At 40.6% G+C, this 19,653-nt stretch overlaps 2 protein-coding genes across 3 annotated transcripts; one reads left to right on the forward strand and one right to left on the reverse strand.

The window, feature by feature from the left end:
• Positions 1–63: 63 nt before the first annotated feature.
• LOC137612091 (ankyrin repeat domain-containing protein 13C-like) lies at positions 64–10,182 on the forward strand. The gene is made up of 13 exons (XM_068340422.1): positions 64–862; positions 958–999; positions 1,489–1,593; positions 3,863–3,948; positions 4,203–4,248; positions 4,362–4,428; positions 4,711–4,855; positions 4,946–5,077; positions 5,474–5,635; positions 5,737–5,816; positions 5,960–6,058; positions 8,721–8,821; positions 8,921–10,182. The coding sequence occupies exons 1-13, from the start codon at positions 487–489 to the stop codon at positions 9,049–9,051; spliced, it is 1,572 nt and encodes a 523-aa protein (XP_068196523.1). The 5' UTR covers positions 64–486; the 3' UTR covers positions 9,052–10,182.
• A 185-nt stretch (positions 10,183–10,367) lies between these two features.
• On the reverse strand, positions 10,368–16,731 carry LOC137611964 (serine/arginine-rich splicing factor 11-like). Of its 2 annotated transcripts, none has more exons than XM_068340205.1 (12): positions 16,447–16,731; positions 15,447–15,580; positions 13,203–13,306; positions 12,830–12,910; positions 12,699–12,736; positions 12,410–12,543; positions 12,235–12,316; positions 11,691–11,810; positions 11,510–11,599; positions 11,322–11,393; positions 11,031–11,196; positions 10,368–10,848 (listed from the first exon to the last, which is right to left on the reverse strand). In XM_068340205.1, exons 1-12 carry the CDS (start codon positions 16,566–16,568, stop codon positions 10,756–10,758), a joined length of 1,236 nt encoding a protein of 411 aa, XP_068196306.1. In that variant the 5' UTR covers positions 16,569–16,731; the 3' UTR covers positions 10,368–10,755. The 2 variants fall into 2 exon arrangements, with proteins under 2 accessions (XP_068196306.1, XP_068196305.1); XM_068340204.1 differs by having other exon boundaries at positions 10,368–10,944.
• Positions 16,732–19,653: the final 2,922 nt, after the last annotated feature.

The following is a 19,653-nucleotide window of genomic DNA, read 5'->3' on the forward strand; positions in this document are numbered from 1 at the left end:
ACTTGCCTTCAGATGTGTGTAGTCTCGCGAGATGTGCCGCTGAACGCTAGCAATAATGTTAGCTACACCCTCCCGTTCGTCTGAAATTTGCTGCAAAGCGAACGGAATCAATACCATTTAAAGCGTAGAGTATTTCCGAGGAGCGATAGAAGACAATGCTGTGACGTTTTTAATTTTCATAACTGTGTTGTTGTTGTTTTTTTAGCGTGTCCGTCCCGGTATGTTTAGCATTATGTTCAGTTTTCATCGCCGCGCCCATCAAAACCTTATTCATTTTATATTGTGCTAGTTAGCTTACGCGTTTGCAGGAAGCTAAAGCTAATGCCATTGGGACTGGGCAATATGAGCATCGTTGTTTCAAAAGAGAGCAGCAGCTAAGAGAACGCGTCGGTTTTGGTTTAGTGTCCTAAAAAGCTCATTTGAAGCTATATCTTCCCCATCTAGTAACCCTGTAATTACTAAGACTGGCAACGCACAGTAGTCGCGATGACAGGTGAGAAAATACGCACCGTGCGAAAGGACCACAACAAAGCAAACAAAAATGAAGAGATAATGGACATGTATGACGAGACTTCTAACGGGACTATTCCTAACAGTACTAGTAACCATTTCACATCTAACAAGGCTTTTCAAAAATCTACCAAAGCACTGGCACTGCAGCACCAGCAGCAGCTCAATGAAAACAACATCAATGGCAATTCATCATCATTTGGCACCTTTGTCAATGATAATAACAAGAACCCAATAATTCTGACAAGGGAGGACTTGGAGTTCCCTGTTCATGAATGCGTTTTCAGAGGAGATGTGCGCCGTCTGTCGTCTCTCATCAGGACCCATAGCATCTCCCAAAAAGATGTCCACGGTAAGTTTTAGATAGTGCTTTGTTCGCTTGTGTTACATAACTGAATTCATTATGTTTATGTAAAATGTACTCTGATAATTTATTGCATCTTTCAGGAAACACACCTCTTCACCTGGCTGTGATGCTGGGCCATAAAGGTAATGATATCACTGAACTCGTGTAGTAATCCTGGCAATGACCAAAAGTCTCTCCATGAACTACCAGTATCTCTATGACCTCAGAAAATTGAGCGACACCTAATGCTCTGTGGTGTGCATCGTCGTTCCCGGAGTGTCCCCCGCCTCACGCCCTATACCATCTGAGATAGGCTCCAGCTCCCCGTGACCCGCTACAGCGGATTCAGTGGCAGAAAATGAATGAATGAATGAATGAATCCTTATTAAAGCACTTAAAGTTTTGTTCCACTTTTTGTAGCCTTTGTATCGCTACACACAGCATGTTTTACCTGACCTCTGCAGTGTGGGTATAGCAAAAGTTTATCCTGTATTATGCTGTTTTTTCCTGTATGATAGTAGTCCTGTCTTGTACTATTACTGCTGAGTGATCTTAGGTTTGTCGTACATTAATAAAACATTTGTCTCATGATTATTATTATTATTTTTGTTTGTGTTTTGCTTCTCTGTCAGAATGTGCTCTCCTGCTCCTGGCTCATAATGCTCCTGTAAAGATAAAAAATGCACAGGGATGGAGTCCTTTAGCAGAAGCCATCAGCTATGGTGACCGGCAGATGAGTAAGTTGTCCCAGTGCTACTTTGAATAGCCATCTGATCTCTTAGAGGTTTTTGATTTGGATGAATGTGGTAACAGTTATCAAAATGATGTGTTTGCAATCACATGTATATTATTGGAACATTAGAATGATTGCTACCTGCTTACTAGGTCTACAAAAAACAATTCCATGATGATATCAGTCATAATTGGTCAGTTTGACATCTGGAATGGGTTTATTGCAGTAATGTGAGCAAATGTCAGCTGTTTTTCTGGTGTGTTCAGTTCATTTGGTTGAGCTGCACTGCTGGTTTGCATGTTTGACTGGTTGATAGAATTTTCCTAATGAAAAAAGGAAATTCAGATTTTAAGTTTTGGTAAATTTGCATCACTCTTTTCCCCTAATATTTGACAGTCATACAGTTAACAGAATCATCTTAGTTGAAAAAAACCAGAAAAGTGAAGATGACAAGAACCTTTTAACTACCTCCATATTAAGGTCCATAATGTGTATGTCACTAAAAAAATATATAATTTCATCTCAGCATTTGCACGCTGTCTGTTTGGTCCAGCTTGAGCGTTAAGGTAGTTAAGTTGTTGTTTTACATGAACTAGAATGCAGCCACGGTTCAGTGTTGGTGAGGCCCAGATCTTCTGGGGTAGTCATTCCCTTGCCTAAGGATGCGACTGGTGTTTGATATATAAACACCACCAGCTACTGCTTTTTGGGCCAATTCTCTATGCAGTTTATTGGTTGTGTTGTGTGAATTTTGCAAGATAAAGCAATGCTAACCATCTAGTACAGGAAAAATATAATAAAATAATTTATCTCAGTTTTTGTTATAACTTCTGTTGTGTTTGTATCCTTCATGTTAATTATCAGCTTCCTGTTATGCAGCCAGTGATGGACTCTGTGTCCCAGTAGATTGAGAGATGGTCTAACACCTTGTTAGTATGCATCGTAACTCTCCAAGCCTGCCATGGCAGACTGGCTTGAGACTGGGACCAGGAGGTTTCCTTTGAGAAGGTCACCTCATTTCTAAAGGGTGGAAAGGGGGCTGGGTGCATTCACACCAGCAGCAAGGGCACGCAAAGAAAATCGTGGTTTTATTTTTGTTTTAAATAACATTCAGCACATACACTATCCTTTACTGAAAAAGACTGATAAAGATAAGTTTTGCTTCATATCAGATGTTTGGGTTACAGCTTTTCCTGGAGCACTGGTCTTTTGTTACCATTTTATCTTTTAGCAGCTCACTCACTGGTTGTCTGCGTGTGCAATGAAAAGCTGTGACAGTCCAGCAATCAGTACACCACACGATATTATTAAGAAGTCACTGTTGGGTATGTGTGAGGGAAATATCTGCACATCCATAGACAAATAATTCAGGAATTATTTAATGTGGAAAAAAGAAACTTCTATTTAGGAATAAGTAGTTGTTATTTAGCCAGGACGCTTTTTCAGATATCTGTGTGTAACATTGCAAAATATGACAGTGCACTTGACTACTTGATTCCAGTGGTGTTGGTGTCATTAGCTGTTGTCATGGTAATAACATTGTCAAACATTCTCCGGTTTCAGTTTCTTTATTAGAAGGAGTTACTGAATTATTAAAAGAATATTTTCAGGGCTTGGTTTGATTCTGTCAATGAGGAGTTGGGAGAATTCTTACTGACATTTTTTTCTGGAGAATAATTTGATGCATTAAAAAATATGATAGTTATGTGCTAAAAATACTTCAGTTAATCTCACTAACATTTGTTAGTTTGTAATTCAGAGGTTTCTAGTTCAGGTCTGTTACCCTGGCTTGGAGATTCACTGGTCACCTGCTGGAAATGCCGCCCGCTGTTTTAGAATGATAAACATATTTATTTATTTCATAGCTCTAAAAATATGATATTGATGCATCAGACGATATGTGTTTGTAAATAAAGATGCGCTGCTTTATTGGCATTATAGATTCCTTGTGATCCAGATATGCATGACAGCTTACATACACTCTTGATCAAATTTGTAAGACCTGCTAAAAATTGCAAGAATTCACATTTAGGTTCTAAGTAGTACTTCAAAATGCACAAAGAAGAAACGGGAGCGAGACCAAAAAAAAACTTGAGTATGGAATTTATTGCAAACAACCATTAGACGTTAGGCTGTTCAACAGAGTGTGTGTCTTGAAAGTGGAAATTTTTATATATAATGTAATTTAAACCTTGCTTTAAGACTATTTGCAATGCCCAACTCTAAAGTAAATATTTGTTAGATATAACTAAATTGTTTTGTTTTTTTCTCAGTCACAGCAATACTGCGAAAGTTAAAGCAGCAATCCAGGGAGAGTGTGGAGGGTAAGAGGCCAAAGCTGCTGAAGGCTCTCAGGGAGGTGAGCTTCACGTCAGCCTTATTTCTACATGTGGCTGACACTGCCACCGAATTTAATTGAATCCGCTGTCATGATTTTCCACCAAACCTTTATGCCGATATATTTTCAAGTAGCTGAAGACTTTGACTTTTACAAAATTGACTATCTGCCATCCTTGAGGATGCAAATTAATCAGCAAAATCTTCACTGTACCGTACTTTCCTTCTGACACTGAACTTTTTGGTAACACATTCATGTTTGTATCTTCTCTGCAGCTTGGAGACTTTTATTTGGAGCTGCACTGGGACTTTCAGAGCTGGGGTGAGTTTTTGGATTTCACTCAAAAAGGTGTTCACATGTCTAATTCTCTGTCAGATGTGAAATTCTTCATCATCACCCACAGTTGGATTGATTCACTCTCTCCTCTATCGTAGTGCCATTGTTGTCCCGGATGCTTCCATCTGATGCTTGTAAAATTTACAAGCAGGGAATCAATATTAGGTAAATCATCAAATACTAATGTTAAGTATAACAGATTGGGACTTTGTTGTACCTTTTGAGAAACTAGTATACAGTAATAGTGTGAAACAGCAAGCAGTTGATAAGTATAGCATTTTCCACACTATAAGGCGCACTGGACTCAAAGGCGCACTGTCATTTTTTTAAAAAAATAAAAGTTTTTTAGGTGCGCCCTATAGTGCGGAAAATACTGTAAGTGGGACGAGGATTTCTCCATTTAATAAGTAGAAAGAGCCTTCACACAATCCCTCTGTCTGGCTTTAGACTTGACACTACTCTGATAGACTTCACTGACATGAAATGTCAGCGCGGAGATCTTAGCTTCATTTTCAACGGCGATGCTGCACCTCCTCAGTCCTTTGCAGTTCTGGATAATGAAGCGAAAGTGTACCAAAGAATACACCACGAGGTGAGGCAGAGGTGTCAGTGGTTTCATATTGTGTCATCATCTGTCTGATACGAGGAGAATTGTCTTAACCATGACTCTCCCACCCATAAGGAGTCAGAGATGGAGACCGAAGAAGAAGTTGATATTCTGATGAGCAGCGACGTCTACTCCGCGACCCTGTCCACAAAGTCCATCAGTTTCTCCCGCAGTCAGATAGGTTGGCTGTTCAGAGAGGACAAAACTGTAAGCTTTGCCGCCGTAGACATTACTCAATCTGTGTGAAGCAAAAATGTATTCCATGAGCATTTTTTTAAGGGATTGCAAAGTAATGTATGCTGTATTTTAATCACTGCAAGTGTCTCAAATGGATATGATTTAGGCTTGGTTTCACCCTCTGATCCCTTTAAAAATAAATGCTGGCCTACCTAAACTCACCATCTTATGATAATTAGTTGTTTTTTTGTTTCCTCTTAAAGCGTTTGCAGTAATATATTTTTAGTAAAGATTGAGAACAGATGAATTATGCAGAATGCCATATTTTCCTGGTAGGCACAACATCTACTAAATGATGTCTAAATGATGTCTTGTTTAATAAGAAACAAACTAATACCTTGTTTCATATGATTGCTTGCAACTCAGGAGAGGGTTGGAAACTTCCTGGCTGACTTCTATGCGGTAAACGGTCTGGTGCTGGAGTCACGAAAACGTCGGGAGCACTTGAGCGAGGAAGATATCTTGAGGAACAAAGCCATCGTAGAGAGTCTGAGCAAAGGAGGCAGCATTAGCGAACAGAACTTTGAGGTGTGACAGAAAGAATTCAGTGTTGGTGTTTTATCACCACTGTGAATGGTACTGATATTCGTAATGTGAGTATACTAATGATGGGTATTTGCTCTGCTCAGCCTATTAGAAGGCAGTCCCTCACAGCTCCAGCTCCCAACACTATCTCCTGGGAAGAGTACATCACAGCAGAGCATGGAAAGTAAGAATGTCCTGTTTCAAATGTCTTCATGTTTAGTCATAATCAGATTTAATTGGTGCATATGCAAGTGAATTGACATCCATGCAAACCATCTCCGATTATATAATACACCTAGATGCATTTGCCTCTCCTCCCATATACAGGCCTCCTCATCTTGGGAGGGAACTGGTGTGTAAAGAGAGCAAAAAGAACTTCAAAGCCACCGTAGCCATGAGCCAGGATTTCCCTCTCGGCATTCAGTCGTAAGCATGTCTTTTATCACTTACATCTGGTAGGATTTTCTTAAGTGATGACACATTTGGTTTCAGTGAAAAGAGTGAAGGCTAGTTGGACAAAAAGTGTCTGATTGTGTGGGGAGCCACTAACTAGATGGTCGCAAATCAACCACTCAACATAAGTATCTTTGCATTTGTTTGTTTTCACTTGTGGTATTTGTTTTTGTTTAGATTTATAAAAACATCTATTTGATTATGACCTGCAGGTTAAGACAAATGTCAACAGCGATCTAACAAGCCAATAACGCACTTCTGAAGATTTGCTAGACATTTCCATAGAAAACGAAATCCAGTTGCTTCTGATTCAGTGTTGGAGCATCACCATGACCTGAATGAATGAATGAGATTGGTCTTAGTGTTCCCCTTTTGTTATCTGCAGGAAACATTTAAATATAAAGTGATTTTTATGTAGTTATTGTTATTATTTATTTATTTTCTAAATAAGTAAATTAAGAATACTGTTTGTTTGTTTTTTCCAGTGTGCACAGGCCCCTGTAATACACACACACACACACACACACAAGGGGGGCCTGTAAGCATGCAGTGGGAGGTAGAGTGTTGGGCAGCTCCATCTTAGTGCGCCCCAAATGAGCAACTTGTGAGGGGGACGGCGCCTTGCTCAAGGGCACCTTGGCAGTGCTCCAGAGGTGAGCTGACACCTCCCGCTGTCAGCTCATACTCCAGGTGTTTTTGGGTGGGGGCGGGAATCAAACCGCCAATCTCGGAACATTGGACGACCCGCTCTTCCACTGAGCCACCACCGCCCCTAAACGGCTATATCTCCTCTACTTATGCAACTTTAATGGGTTCAAGCAATGAAGCCCCAGGCTTTGTTCATGATCCCTATTGAGACTGGATTTATCCTTGAATTTTGCTTTTGTGGTTGCTTGATTGGTTGTTTTGTCAAGAACAAAACCCTGCCAACCTTCTAATCTGCCACCAGAGGACGCTTCAACCCAGCGAACCTCAACCTTACCTGCAAACCCTGCATCCATGGAATGTGTTTTGAATGCACAGTCAGTTTGATGAACATTAAAGATAATTTTTTTAACGAGCTTCAGCACCACTTATCCTAAAAAAAATGAGGTAATAATTAAGTGAAATGAACATTTATTAACATAGTATTCATATCATTATTTTCCAAATAATGTAAAACTTTGGTTCCTACTCTGTCTTGCTCCGTGGTGCACTGGCATCACACCCGGAGTCTCCCCTGCCTCACGCCCAAGCCAGCTGGGATAGGCTCAGCTCCCCGCGACCCGCTACGGCGGACAAAGCTGAAGATGAATGAATGAATGGTTCCTACTTATACCTGAACACCAATTATCCCCAGGAGACCCAATATATCATTTAGCTCATACCAAGGACAGCCGCATCTATAATTGAAAAAAATATTAAAGGGATCCTATTATGAAAATCACACTTTTTCAGGTCTCTACATATACATAGTGGTCCTCCCTAACCCGACCAACTCCTAGAATCTGGTAAACAAACACTTCCTGCATCAGTAGATATTTAGAGTTTTAGGAATTCATGAACCAGACCGAATCAAAACAATCGGACTTTGCTAGAATGGCCATTTGTTATGTCACAAATGGCGCTCAGTGACTGGACAGAGTGATTGACGATATTGATTGGTTGACATGCCCAAGGGCAGGGCTACGGTAGCATTGTGTGGTAATGTCCTACCTCAGAACTACACACTGAAAGTTCCTCACAAACTGTTGAACTCAGTTACTATTTGGCTAACTAATTAGGTCCACTTCAGTCATGTGTGTGTTTGCGAGTGTGTGTGTGCGCGTGTGTTTCATGATCAGACTACGTAACAGGCAGGTTGTGACAGAGGAAGCCTATAGTCTACAATATTGGTACTAACTTTCAACCTGACCGTGTTCCACATCGTGACCATTAAAGTAAAAAAGAATTGTGCTTCCTGATTGCTTGTTTTTTCATGATCAAAAATAAACATAACAACTATAGTCAGAGTATGGAAATTATGGTGGATCCCATTGTCAAATATGTTTCGTCCCCAACCCCTCCAGGCTGTAACCAACTTACACCAGAGGGACGTAGGGTAACTGTAGATGGATAGATACTTTATTAATCACGAAGGAAATTGTATATATCCACTGCTCAGGCATTACATAATGAATAATATACTGTATATATCTTTGTGTGATAGAAAGCCAGTGTTTATTTGGTCCTGAGGGAAAACACCCCCAAAGCTGATGTATCAAGATACAAATGATTCATGTATCCCATTGGTTTCCAGTCCAAGGGTGTGGATCCATCAGTGGGTCACGAGATAAATCAAGATTACATGTATTAACATTTGTGCTGCAATATTTTCAATCACAGCAATATTTGATCTTCTTTTTTCTCAACTGAAATATATGAATAATACTGAAGAAATGACTATGAAACTGTGATCCCCTAACTTGTCCTCTAACACCACCACCAGCTCATTTTAATATTTTAATCTCAGCTGACTAAATTAATAGGGGATACTTCATGCACTGTAAATTGTGCAGTTCCTTGGTGGGAATGAAAGTGTTTCCATCTTAACAATGTCTTAATTCATGTGGTAAAAAAAAACAAAAACTGCAATCTAATTTTCCTCTACCACCAGGTTACTGAATGTGCTGGAGGTCATAGCGCCATTCAAGCACTTCAACAAACTGCGGGAGTTTGTTCAGATGAAACTTCCGCCTGGGTTTCCAGTGAAACTCGGTATGTACTTCCTCCTACCACCAAGTTCATGGGAGCTGGAGAGCTGGAGGGGGACTAAAGGCAAACATGAAACCTTGTCTTCTTTTTCTTTTTTCACAGACATCCCTGTCTTCCCTACAATCACAGCAACTGTCACATTTCAGGAGTTTCGCTACGATGAATTTGATGAGTCTATTTTCTTCATCCCTGATGAATATAAAGAAGATCCCAGTCGCTTCCCTGACCTCTGACCTGTAAATACATCTGATGGAAATGGGACGAGAACAAGAAGTTGACATTTTTGGGAGGTGGGAAACAAAACTGAGGAGTCTCCCCCATTGTCTTATTGAAAAAAAAAATAAACATGCATTCAGTTGTTTTTCAAAAAGGGACATTGATATTATTGACTCATTCATTTTGCTGATAGATCCAAAGCCAGTCATTGCAATCTGATGTTTGATCTAATTTATAGATGTATATCAGCAGGTTTCTTTGTGTGTGAAATGATGGATGTAATGCTCACTGCTCATGTCTTGAGCAGGTAAATCTCCTGCTCTGTGCTGCTGCTCTTTCCTGTAAAAGCTGTCATAAACAGTCACCCCCCATCTATTTTCATTTTTAAACCTGCACTGACATCATCTGTAAATAGTTCATGTCTCATCTGTAATTCATAGCTAAAATACTCAGAAGTATAGCTATATCTTTCAAATGAAAAAAACAAAATATATATACTCAAAGGAGTAACACTGTGTAGCAATACATTTCCTGTACTTAAGAATGTTTTTAACCCTCTGGGAAATGGCTCAGTATATAATTACATTCTTAATAGTTCAGTATCAAGCCTTCTCCTCTGTGCAGGACAGTCTTCTGTATCTTCAGGTTCACTCAATTTACCTCACTGCTGTTTGTGTCGTCGATAGTATGGAGTCTGTGCTTTGTGTAACTGAATAATTGTACTGTATTGAGGGTTGTGTGTACGTTTTTGGGTGGCAGAACCCAGATGGGAAATCAGGTATACTGTTTAATACTGAACCCATATCAATATTTAATTAAGGCATGCTATGGCTGTACCAGCATCCTGGATCACTGCATCTAAGATGTGTTCTCTGAACATTACATTACCTACATTACCTGCAATCTTATTGGCATTTAGATTTAAGAGACTAGTTAAACCCATACCTATAGATGCTCATAAAATCTGTCTGGATAACATTGTTTTTGTTTTTTAATGAAAGTCCAGATGGGGAATAATGTGACTGAGGTGTCTGTGGCTTCAGCTAATATGTACTGCAACCATACCTACTTCATATCCCTTTAAATAAAGCACCAGCATCTTGGTTCAACTGACTTTCTGCAGGTATAATAAAGATTTCTTCAAATTATCTCAATCTTTTCATATGTAAGACCAACAGTGAAATCCTCAATTTCCTTGTCATTGTGTGCTTGCTTCACAGCAGTGAGAAAGTCCTCTTTGTTGCAATTTGAAGTTTTGAAATATTGCACTTATAATGCAGTTTTATCCACAGCTACCCATATAGAGCCATACAAAATACAATATACAATGAAGTATTAGTTCTTCAAAAAAGGCTTTAATATAAAACAAACCCTTAAGAAAACAATTTCAAAAGGAAAAGAAGCCAACAACTTTTTTCAATAAGAGGCCTGATCTGACAAAGCACAACACTAAGTAAATATTCAACTGGAAAGAAGTGACGGAAACTGACAGACTATTGAAAAGCAAAGCCTACATCACTTGTAACAGATTATATTGGTGAGGGCAAAACTAAAATCATACTTTAAAGCTATGTGACAATGTCTGGGCGTAACAATTCTGCATCACAGACAACTTGGTGTTTAACGACATTTAATGCTCATTTCATATTTTAGATTCACCCCAGAGGGGAAACAAACTGACATGTTCACAACCAAAAGAGCAATAAAGCCGGACAGACCACTTAATCACTGACGTCCATGTCCTCTTCGTGGTGATCGTCAGCACCGTTAACTTTGGCCTTCACGGGCCGTGCTGAACTGTTACCTTCTACAGACTGTGGAGAAAAAGCAGAGTCGTCAGAATCCTTCCTGTCCCCCTGCTCCTTCTCGCTGTCATAACCTTGTTCCTCTTCATCATAATCCCTGGTAATCTGTGAGAGGAATCCAAAGGTTGATTTTTTTTTTTTAAACTTAAACTCAGCAAAGCTCATTCTACAAAAAATAAAAACCTACCAACCTTGACATCTCCTTTTTCTCCATCTGATTTCTTCTCCCGTACTCGTTCTTTGTCTTTACTTTTCTTTTTCTTGCTGGTGGAGCGTTCACGTTCTTCACGGGTGACATTTTTGTCACTCTTGCGGTCCCTGTCCCTTTCCTTATCCTTCTTCTTTTCTTTCTTGTGTCTACAGAAGACAGATGAAAGGTGTGTTGTTCTTTATTGCCCCTTGAAAAATCTCCAAATTGCTTTTTTTCATAACCTTAAATTAGGCGTGTTGTGACAGTCACTAACTGTTGTGACTACACTAACCTTCGGGGAGAAGGAGACTTGGAGTTCTTCCTTTTTGGGGATCGGCTGACGCTTCGACTTTTCCTGCGTCTCCTGGTTAGAAAAACGAGACAAAAACCAGACCATCAGTAAATAAAATGAGTAGCTGCAGTATAAATTTCTTTATATTTGCAATCACATTCTCCCTCAGTAAGCGTTGTTGTCCTCACCTACTCCCGCTGTGTGACCTCCTGGCCGTGCTATAGCTTTTGGGTGGTGTTTTGGATCTCCTCCTCCCTGAATCGTCTTTCTTTCTGTCTCTGTAGATACAGGTATATTTTATTTAGGATTAAGACAGGCTCAAACAGATCTTTTATGATTGCCATAAAGATGGCTTCACCATCAACCCACTTAGATCTGCTTCGAGATCGTCTGGTTCGGTCATGAGAATGGGTGCGTTTCCTACGGGGACTTTTGGAACGCCTCCAGTTCCTCGAGTTAGACCTTCGTCGTGATCGGCTCCTGGTTCGCCTGCAACCAGACAAAGAGTGTTTGGAGACAAAAATGAGAACAAATTTATATATACAAATTTATTTATTTAATATACAAATTTTATTGTAAATATTTGTTTATTTCAATTTTACACTTATATATTTGTATTAGCAACCTATAGTTACTTTTTCAAGTTCCAAAAGTTTGTTGAGCATGTTCGTGGTTTTTATTGTACTAAATACTTTTTTTTTTTTGTCAATTCCAATTTCATAGTTTTTCTGAATTTTTTGGCCCAATATGTAAATGAAGTAGTGAAATAATAACTATATAGATGAAGTTGTGTTGAGGAAAAAAAGATATTAAGCATGGGTATGTTAAATGTTTTTTATGTGCTATATAGAGAAAAATCAAAAGTATTGAAAATTGGCCAAAAGGCTCAGGGCCCAGTTAAACCAGTTATTACCTGTGTCTAGAACGTGATCTGGTCCTCCTCCTCCTGGACCTGGACCTAGTGCGGGATCGTGTCCGCTTTTTGCTCTCTTTCTCTTTAGGGAGGCATAAACATGAAATGATTAGTACTGACTCTGTGCAATAAGCAAGAACCTTGTTTAAAAAAAAGGCTAAATTTAGGTACTTACTACCAGGTTCGATAGCAGCAGATATTAGTGACTGGGCTTCTCGGACTCTCTTCATGGCCTCCTCAATTTCCTTATTAGCTGCATCAGCTTTCAGGCTCGCACTCAAGTTTAAGCCTGCAGCCAAAGGATTCAGGCTGAAAAAAAAAAAAGGCATCATTATTACTCTTCACCGAAAAACAAACTCTGCACACTATGACTTATAACCACATTCCAATACAAATTTTCAGAGGTGAAACTACCTCCTCTACCAACATCTAGACTAAAAACCATGTTCTTTATACCAACTTACTTTGGATCTGTCATGAACTTCAGCAGCTGATCTGCAGCCTGTTTCAACAGTGAAGAAGTATGATGGATTATGTTATTTGTGTAAATTACTGCATATCTGACTAAGATGTGTCACTAAAGAACACCACTCACCTGGGGATTCATGTTTGGGCCTGGGAATCCAAATGCGGCCATTGCATCCATGTTCGGTGCACCAAAAGGATTCCCTCCCATCTGCAGGAGAACCAAACATAGATATTGTGGTTGTATTTCAGGGACCTCTACACACTAACTGTAACTAACACAAATGTACATCTGAGTGAAAAAGCTATTTTCCCCATCTGGGGATTAATAAAGTATACTTTCTTTTTCTTTCTTTCTTTTGTATATTTTTTGAGGCCTTGATGCTAATACTGGTGGATTTACCTTCATTTCAACATCATTAGTATTTTAATTGTTTTCTCTCCTGGATAAAAATAAAAAAACAAAAACATTTCTACAGTAGTCAAAGTTTGGAAAGTCTTACAGGTGGATTGGGTGTTGGAAGAAGTCCTCCTCCTGGCAGAATTCCTGCAACAGCGTTTGCTGGCGCCAACAATGACAAAGCTTTGGCCTCATCTGGAATGGATCCTATAGGACAGTAAGTGTAGACATTAGCAGAGAACTTCACACATTTCCTTAAAATAAGACATAAAGGAACTTGAATGAAGCGTGAAAAACTTCACGCTACATATTTTGATATTACATTCAACAGATACCTTACAGATCAGAGAAGAGTTCCCTTAGTTCAACATAATCATTGCAGTGACATAACTATTGCTGGAACACATCACACTACTCCAATGAACACTGCCAAGAATATATCACCTGAACGTGTTTTTTAAGTCATGAACCAAACGTTATCAAGTACAGCTGCTTCTCCAGTTGGGTGTGCCCTCAATTTTCATTTAGACGTTTACTGAAACAAGCGACTCACGCTGGCAGCTTCGCTACTAAAAGCACACAGAGAAAAATCGAGATACAAACAACAGAGAGAATTTTAGGAATTTGGCAAGAACACTTCACAAGGTATCAGTGTCTACTTACCAAAAACACAAACAGATTTACTCAGATATACTAAAAGAAAATAGCACAATGGGAAGTGTGCTTGCTGTACATTATTCTAGTATCCTTGCCGGCCACTAGATTCAGTGACCAAACAGAGCGAATTAGTAACTTTTTTCATTTTAATTTTCCTACATAGAACCATTTTTTAAATGGTCTAATGAGCAAATAAACAAAGCAAAATCATGTCACAGTAAATCCGACCCCAAAACAAGTCCTTCACAAAAACACATGACCTTAATAAACACAACAGTGACAACATTTAAACACAAGAGCACAGTGAAGAGAGAAATTGCTGCAGGAGACAAAGCTGTTGGGTGGTATTTTCAGCAGGGCCAGGTTTATTGGACTGGCTGAGCCAGGAAAAAGAACTGTAAAACACAACAACAAAAGAAGACCACTGTTAAAGAAAATATATTTGACCAACATTGACTCAAGTCCGTTGAGAATTTTAGACAACTAAAATAATATATATTATGTAAGATAACCAATAATTGTCTACTGATGTCTTGAAGTCCTGATATGATCTGTTCACAAGAGTATATGTATGTGTTTATTGACCATTTTTGCACAGCCATATCAACAGCGATTTTGTTTGTAAAGCCTTTGGCCAACAGACCCTTACTCAAAAGTTTATTCATACATTTTAAAGATTAATGTTGATATTTGGCTTACACTTTAATGTAAAGATCAAGGCACATTGGCACATTTGCCCATAATTTGACATATACACTAAAGGGCAGTTACCCACAAACCTGTTTGTTATCTCTGAGATCATCAAATAAGAGTTGTAGATATATTTAACGTACAACTGGGGAACATCAGGTTTTATTTAAAGAAGACAAACTAGTGCACTTTAGGGCAATATGTCCAGAGGCACATTAATGCATATTTTATTTTAACAGCTGCAGGATAGCACTGAATTCATCATAATGGATACGTGACATCCACATTAGAGTTTCAGTGCCTTTAATTGTTTTTCTCAGAAACAATGATTTTTGTCACCGTTTCATTAGATGTTTTGACATAGAAAGGATAATTCCATCCTCTATAGACCATAAAAGTAATGGCTAAGTTGTGTTTAAAAGTACTGTAAACAATGCAAAAATTAGCACTGTTTCAGGCAATATCCCCGACATCTAACCTTTAAACTAAACCACCTACAAAAAAACGTATTAAACCAGAGAGAGAAAGAGAAGGCAGAGAAAGAACAAGGGACAAAAAGAGAAGGGTGGAACTTGAATGCTTGCTGGCCTTTGTAAATGTCTATAATCCCCTGCTGGCAGGCAGAGGACCACTTTCAGCCATCAACGAGGGGGCTGCTTTTGCCTTCTTCACTACAAAAACCACACACACATACATACACATACACACACACAAATGACAGAGAGAAGTTTAACAATGGGTAGTCCAATATGGGGAAAAAAATAAAATACATATGGTTAAAAGTTCATACAACTTTTAATTCTGTAGAAGCTTGGGAGTGTTCGACTCCTACTCCGACAATTTGGGTGTACTGCAGGTTTCAATAGCGTTCATTAAAACACACCGGGGTGAGTTGCCTCGTGCAGTTCACATTTTTTTACTCTGATGTTTTCACTATACAAGAGTCATGCGATTCATTCATAGTGGACCACTCACACAAAGGCAGTACAAAGTGACAAACCTTCAACAAATGGAACCACGATCAATGCTCTGTCCACAAACACAGTGTTAGTCAGATGTTGAGACACTCCGACAGACTCTGGCTCCTGGAACTTCACAAAGCACACCCGCGACGTCACTGGCATAGGAGAATCACTATCAAGAGAGAAAAAAGCATTATGCTCACTAGCACAGTTTATAGTCTGACTTGCATCTTTATTTAATCTGTATTTTGGCAGCATAATGTAGTCCATCCATGCCTGCACATGTATAACCGGATAACACACTATGCATTAAGAACACAAAATGGAAAGTGCAATCTGAACATAGGCAGACTTTGTTTCAATCGGAACATCCATCTATGGGCTGGTCAGTCAGAATTATTAAGTACCTAACAAAACGTGACGTGAAAGATGGAATCGCAACCCAAAAAATCAGTCGATTAATCGGTTCTATTCTGAAAAGTCATGTACACACTTATAAACTAGAACCAAGACAGTCACAGACTGCAACATCCCGCGACACCCCAAATTCAAAAATTTACCTAGACCTACTTGCATTGGTCAAAGATCAAAGCTAGTGCTCTGACCTACTTTCATAGATCAAGGACTAGCTTTGGTATTTGGTGGACTAACGGACGGACGAACACACAAAGTACTTCTGCTTATTAAATTTGATCCATCATTTTCTAGGCTTTAATGTCGTCGTTTCGGTCGTGACTTTTTCGCTGCACCCACCATTCTTACATAAAACATGAGAATGGAAAACACAACATTGCGTTCTACAAACAATGTTAAAAAGGTTCATGTGCATGAAGCATCGTGTAAGCATTATGGATTCAAATCATTCATTCCGATAATTTAGCTAAATGATGGAGTATTGAATTACCGCTAGCTAGCATTCTGTTAGCATGCTACACCTAAATTTTATTCGTAGAAATGCAGCATTGGTCTGAAAAACAGATAATTTTGTGACTCCAGTACATTTGAAGGAAGTAGTAGATCACTACTTAGTACACTTACTCTGGAGGGAATAACTTCAGCTCTTCAATGGTTCCCAAAAACCCGAACAACGTTCTCATTTGCTCTGATGTTGTGCTTGGTGACACGTTCGTCACCTGGACGACCTTCGTTGTGTAATTCATTTTCTCGACTAAGGCCGTGCAAAAAACAACGCCACAGTCAACAAGTAACCCTAAAGAAACGTAATAAGTATTCACGGGCTAGCAAATCCAACTTTGTATGTAATTAATCAGATGAGGAAAAGCTAACGACTACATCAACAGGCTACACTTCTGCCGCCATATTGTTAATCTTTCGAATGAAGAGCGCATGCGCAGAGTTGGATCACGTTGCCATTAGAACATGCAGCGTCTATGGGCCGTGACGTCACAGGTTATTAGGTTGGATGATTTGTTTCCATCTTTTCTTACATCCCGCTTCAAAGCGGTGATGTATTGTAATTGTCAGCGTTCATGTGTTCGTCCGTTAGTTAGTCCACCATATATCTTAGCAACCATTGCTGATAGAACGATGAAACAAAAAGCACATTACTCGGGCGGGAAAGGGGATAAAAATGAGATGATGACCTTGACCTTGAGGTCAAATTTTAACTTTTGTACTCTCAGGAACCGGATAAGATAGACAGACGAGGGAGAATGCCTCGTGTGAGAAGGTGTGTGTTAAATGTTTATTTAACAAAATAAATCACAAGTCAAATTAAATCTTTTTCTGCTGCTTTCAATCAAGTTATTTCTGCTCCAGAGACTCAAGGACCCTAAACTCTCAAATTGAAACCTGTCTTTTTATCCTACATGCCTAAACCGGTCAACTGTTCACCTCATATATTGTCACTGTGGCTGGAGCTGTGAACGAGTTCACACAGTTTTCATTAGCTGTTGTGTTCATGTTGACATGGAGAAAGATAGACCTGCAACTGTCACGGCCTCAGTAAATTGTTACAAGCAAACTGGAGCTCGCTCAATCCACGGATGAAGACAATTTGACGTGGATGAAACCTCCTAAGAATGATATTAATTGGATTTTGTTCATTGGATTTTGTTGAAGTGTGCAAACAAAATAACAGAAAGTAACAGCAGTGTGGGTTAATGGATTAACACTCAGTCAGTAGTCAGCAGGACTTGTGCAGGAGGAACCTCTGACAACAGGGAGTTTTTACCTTCCTGTTGACGAAGGTCAACCACAATGACGTCGAACCAATGGGTGCAGCTCAAGAGCAGCTTGAGCAGGGCAAAGATCTTGGGTGGTGCTCCTAGGGTCTGTCGGATATTCCACCGTGAAGGATTGAAGACAATATCATAGGCAGCCTTCAGATCTATGAACTCAATGTATAGATGGCGATCTTTGCGGAACTCATAGGTCTTCTCTATGAGCACGTGAAGGAGAGACATGTGGTTTGAAGTGGAGCAGTTAGGCACGAAGCCAGCCAGCTGGAGACGGTGGCAGCTTCTCATGGCTGGGACAGCACGGGTGAGCAAGATCCTGGTGAAGAGCTTGCTGGGGATGGAGAGAAGTGTAATGCCTCTGTAGTTGCTGCAGACCAGCTTGTCATCCTCAAGTTTCCAGAAGGGTAAGATGACTCCTCTGGTCAAGTCGCTGGGAAGCCTCTCTGTCTCCCACACATTGTTGAAGGTGTAGGTGAGCCACTTAACAATACTACCACCACCAGATTTTAGCATCTCAGGCGTTACTACTGAGATGTGGTTCTGTTGTTAAGTTTTTTTTTCAGAGCAGCTCTGACCTCCTTGGTGATAAGATCTGTACTGCAGGCATCGCTAGGGACTGTGGTGTTTGTAGCCGCGAGGATGGTGGGATCAGCCGGGGTGGAGTTGTACTGCAAAAGGAGACTGAAGTGCTCTTTCCAGCGCAGTTTGCTTCTGTGGCGTGATGTTGCCAGTGGAGTCTTTCACCAGGGCTTTCTTGGTGCATGGACCATTGCGGGCATGGCGCAGCAGGGTGAAGACATGGCTCATGTTGTTGGTATTGGCCGCAGACTCTAGGTGTTCAGCTTCTGCTTGCCAGAACTTCTCTCTGTCTTCAGCTATGGTCACATTGCACTGGTGGTTCAGTCACCGGTACTCAGTCAGGTCGCCTTGCCTTGTGCCACTGGTGATGTGGAGTGTCCTCTCCGATATCCAAGGCTTTTTGGGGGAGGATTGGGAGCATCCAAGAACACTATGAGCTGACTGGATGCCAGTCTGCAATTTGTCAGTGGGCAGGACATTGAAGGTGAGGCGGATGGAGCAACTGACCTCAGTGGTGATGTTTGGATCACTGAATAGGGAGGAGTCCAGGCGAGGTTGAGTCTTGGTGTGCTGGTTGGCTCGCAGCTTTAACTTAAACTGGGCCACCAGGAGACGGTGGTCAGTATTGCCAAGCTCTGCTCCTGTGTACACACAGCAGTTGGTGACAAACGACCTCTAGCTTCGGGAGATGAGGATGTGGTCCAACGCTTTCCTGGTTCTGCCATCTGGGCTGTACCATGTCCAGTGATGGATCAGTTTTCGGGGAAACCAAGTGTCAGCAATGCAGAGGTTTTTGTGGTGGCCGAGAAGGAGAAGGCGGTGACTGTTGTCATTTGTAAGCCTGTCAGCAAAACTTGTGCCGACCGGTGAGCCTGTCGACTGATCACTGCTGGAAAGAGTGGCATTGGCGTCAATGAGGATAATGGTGATGTCGTCTTGTGAGGCTTGGGCAACAGCCTGATGGAGTTGGTCAAAGAAGGCATCCTTAGCATCCTCATCAGCAACATCGTTGGGGGCATAGGCAACAATTACTGTCATCTTGCCGTGTTGATGAAGAAAGCAGGCCGACAACAGTTGGTTGTGATGAGGCACTTATGGAGGGCCTTTGAGAAGGCAAGTGGCATGCCATAGAGGCCTGTCCATCTCTCGGGACCGCTCCAGATGTAGCATTGGTCACCTGCTGTTGTTTCACCATTTCCTTGCCATCGTACATCACAGAGCCCTGCCAGGATAATGTTATATCGGCAGAGTTCTCCATCTCCTTCGACCCCAGAGTGGCTCTCCGGGGCGTAGGAGTGTCTGGACGTTCTATGAGGTGACACGGGTCCTTCGACAAAGGTTGATCCGAATTCGATCAAAGGGATTTCTTCTGGGTGGGTTGTTAGCCCTCCGCAGGATAGTCGGCTGGTGGGGCTGCCACCTCACTGCCACCGCCGACACGCTGGAGTCTTTGTATGTCTGGAGC

The sequence above is a fragment of the Antennarius striatus genome, chromosome 18 (genome assembly GCF_040054535.1).
Source record: "Antennarius striatus isolate MH-2024 chromosome 18, ASM4005453v1, whole genome shotgun sequence".
Lineage (NCBI taxonomy): Eukaryota > Metazoa > Chordata > Actinopteri > Lophiiformes > Antennariidae > Antennarius > Antennarius striatus.

Bases quoted from the DNA above. Each gene is read 5' to 3' on its own strand.
- LOC137612091 (XM_068340422.1), top strand. From the start codon at position 487: ATGACAGGTGAGAAAATACGCACCGTGCGAAAGGACCACAACAAAGCA. The intron at 1,000-1,488 runs GTAATGATATCA...CTTCTCTGTCAG, and splicing joins TGTGATGCTGGGCCATAAAG to AATGTGCTCTCCTGCTCCTG. The intron at 4,429-4,710 runs GTAAATCATCAA...GTCTGGCTTTAG, and splicing joins AAGCAGGGAATCAATATTAG to ACTTGACACTACTCTGATAG.
- LOC137611964 (XM_068340204.1), bottom strand. From the start codon at position 16,568: ATGAATTACACAACGAAGGTCGTCCAGGTGACGAACGTGTCACCAAGC. The intron at 12,317-12,409 runs GTAAGTACCTAA...GCCTCCCTAAAG, and splicing joins TGCTGCTATCGAACCTGGTA to AGAAAGAGAGCAAAAAGCGG. The intron at 10,945-11,030 runs GTTGGTAGGTTT...TTCCTCTCACAG, and splicing joins GAGAAAAAGGAGATGTCAAG to ATTACCAGGGATTATGATGA.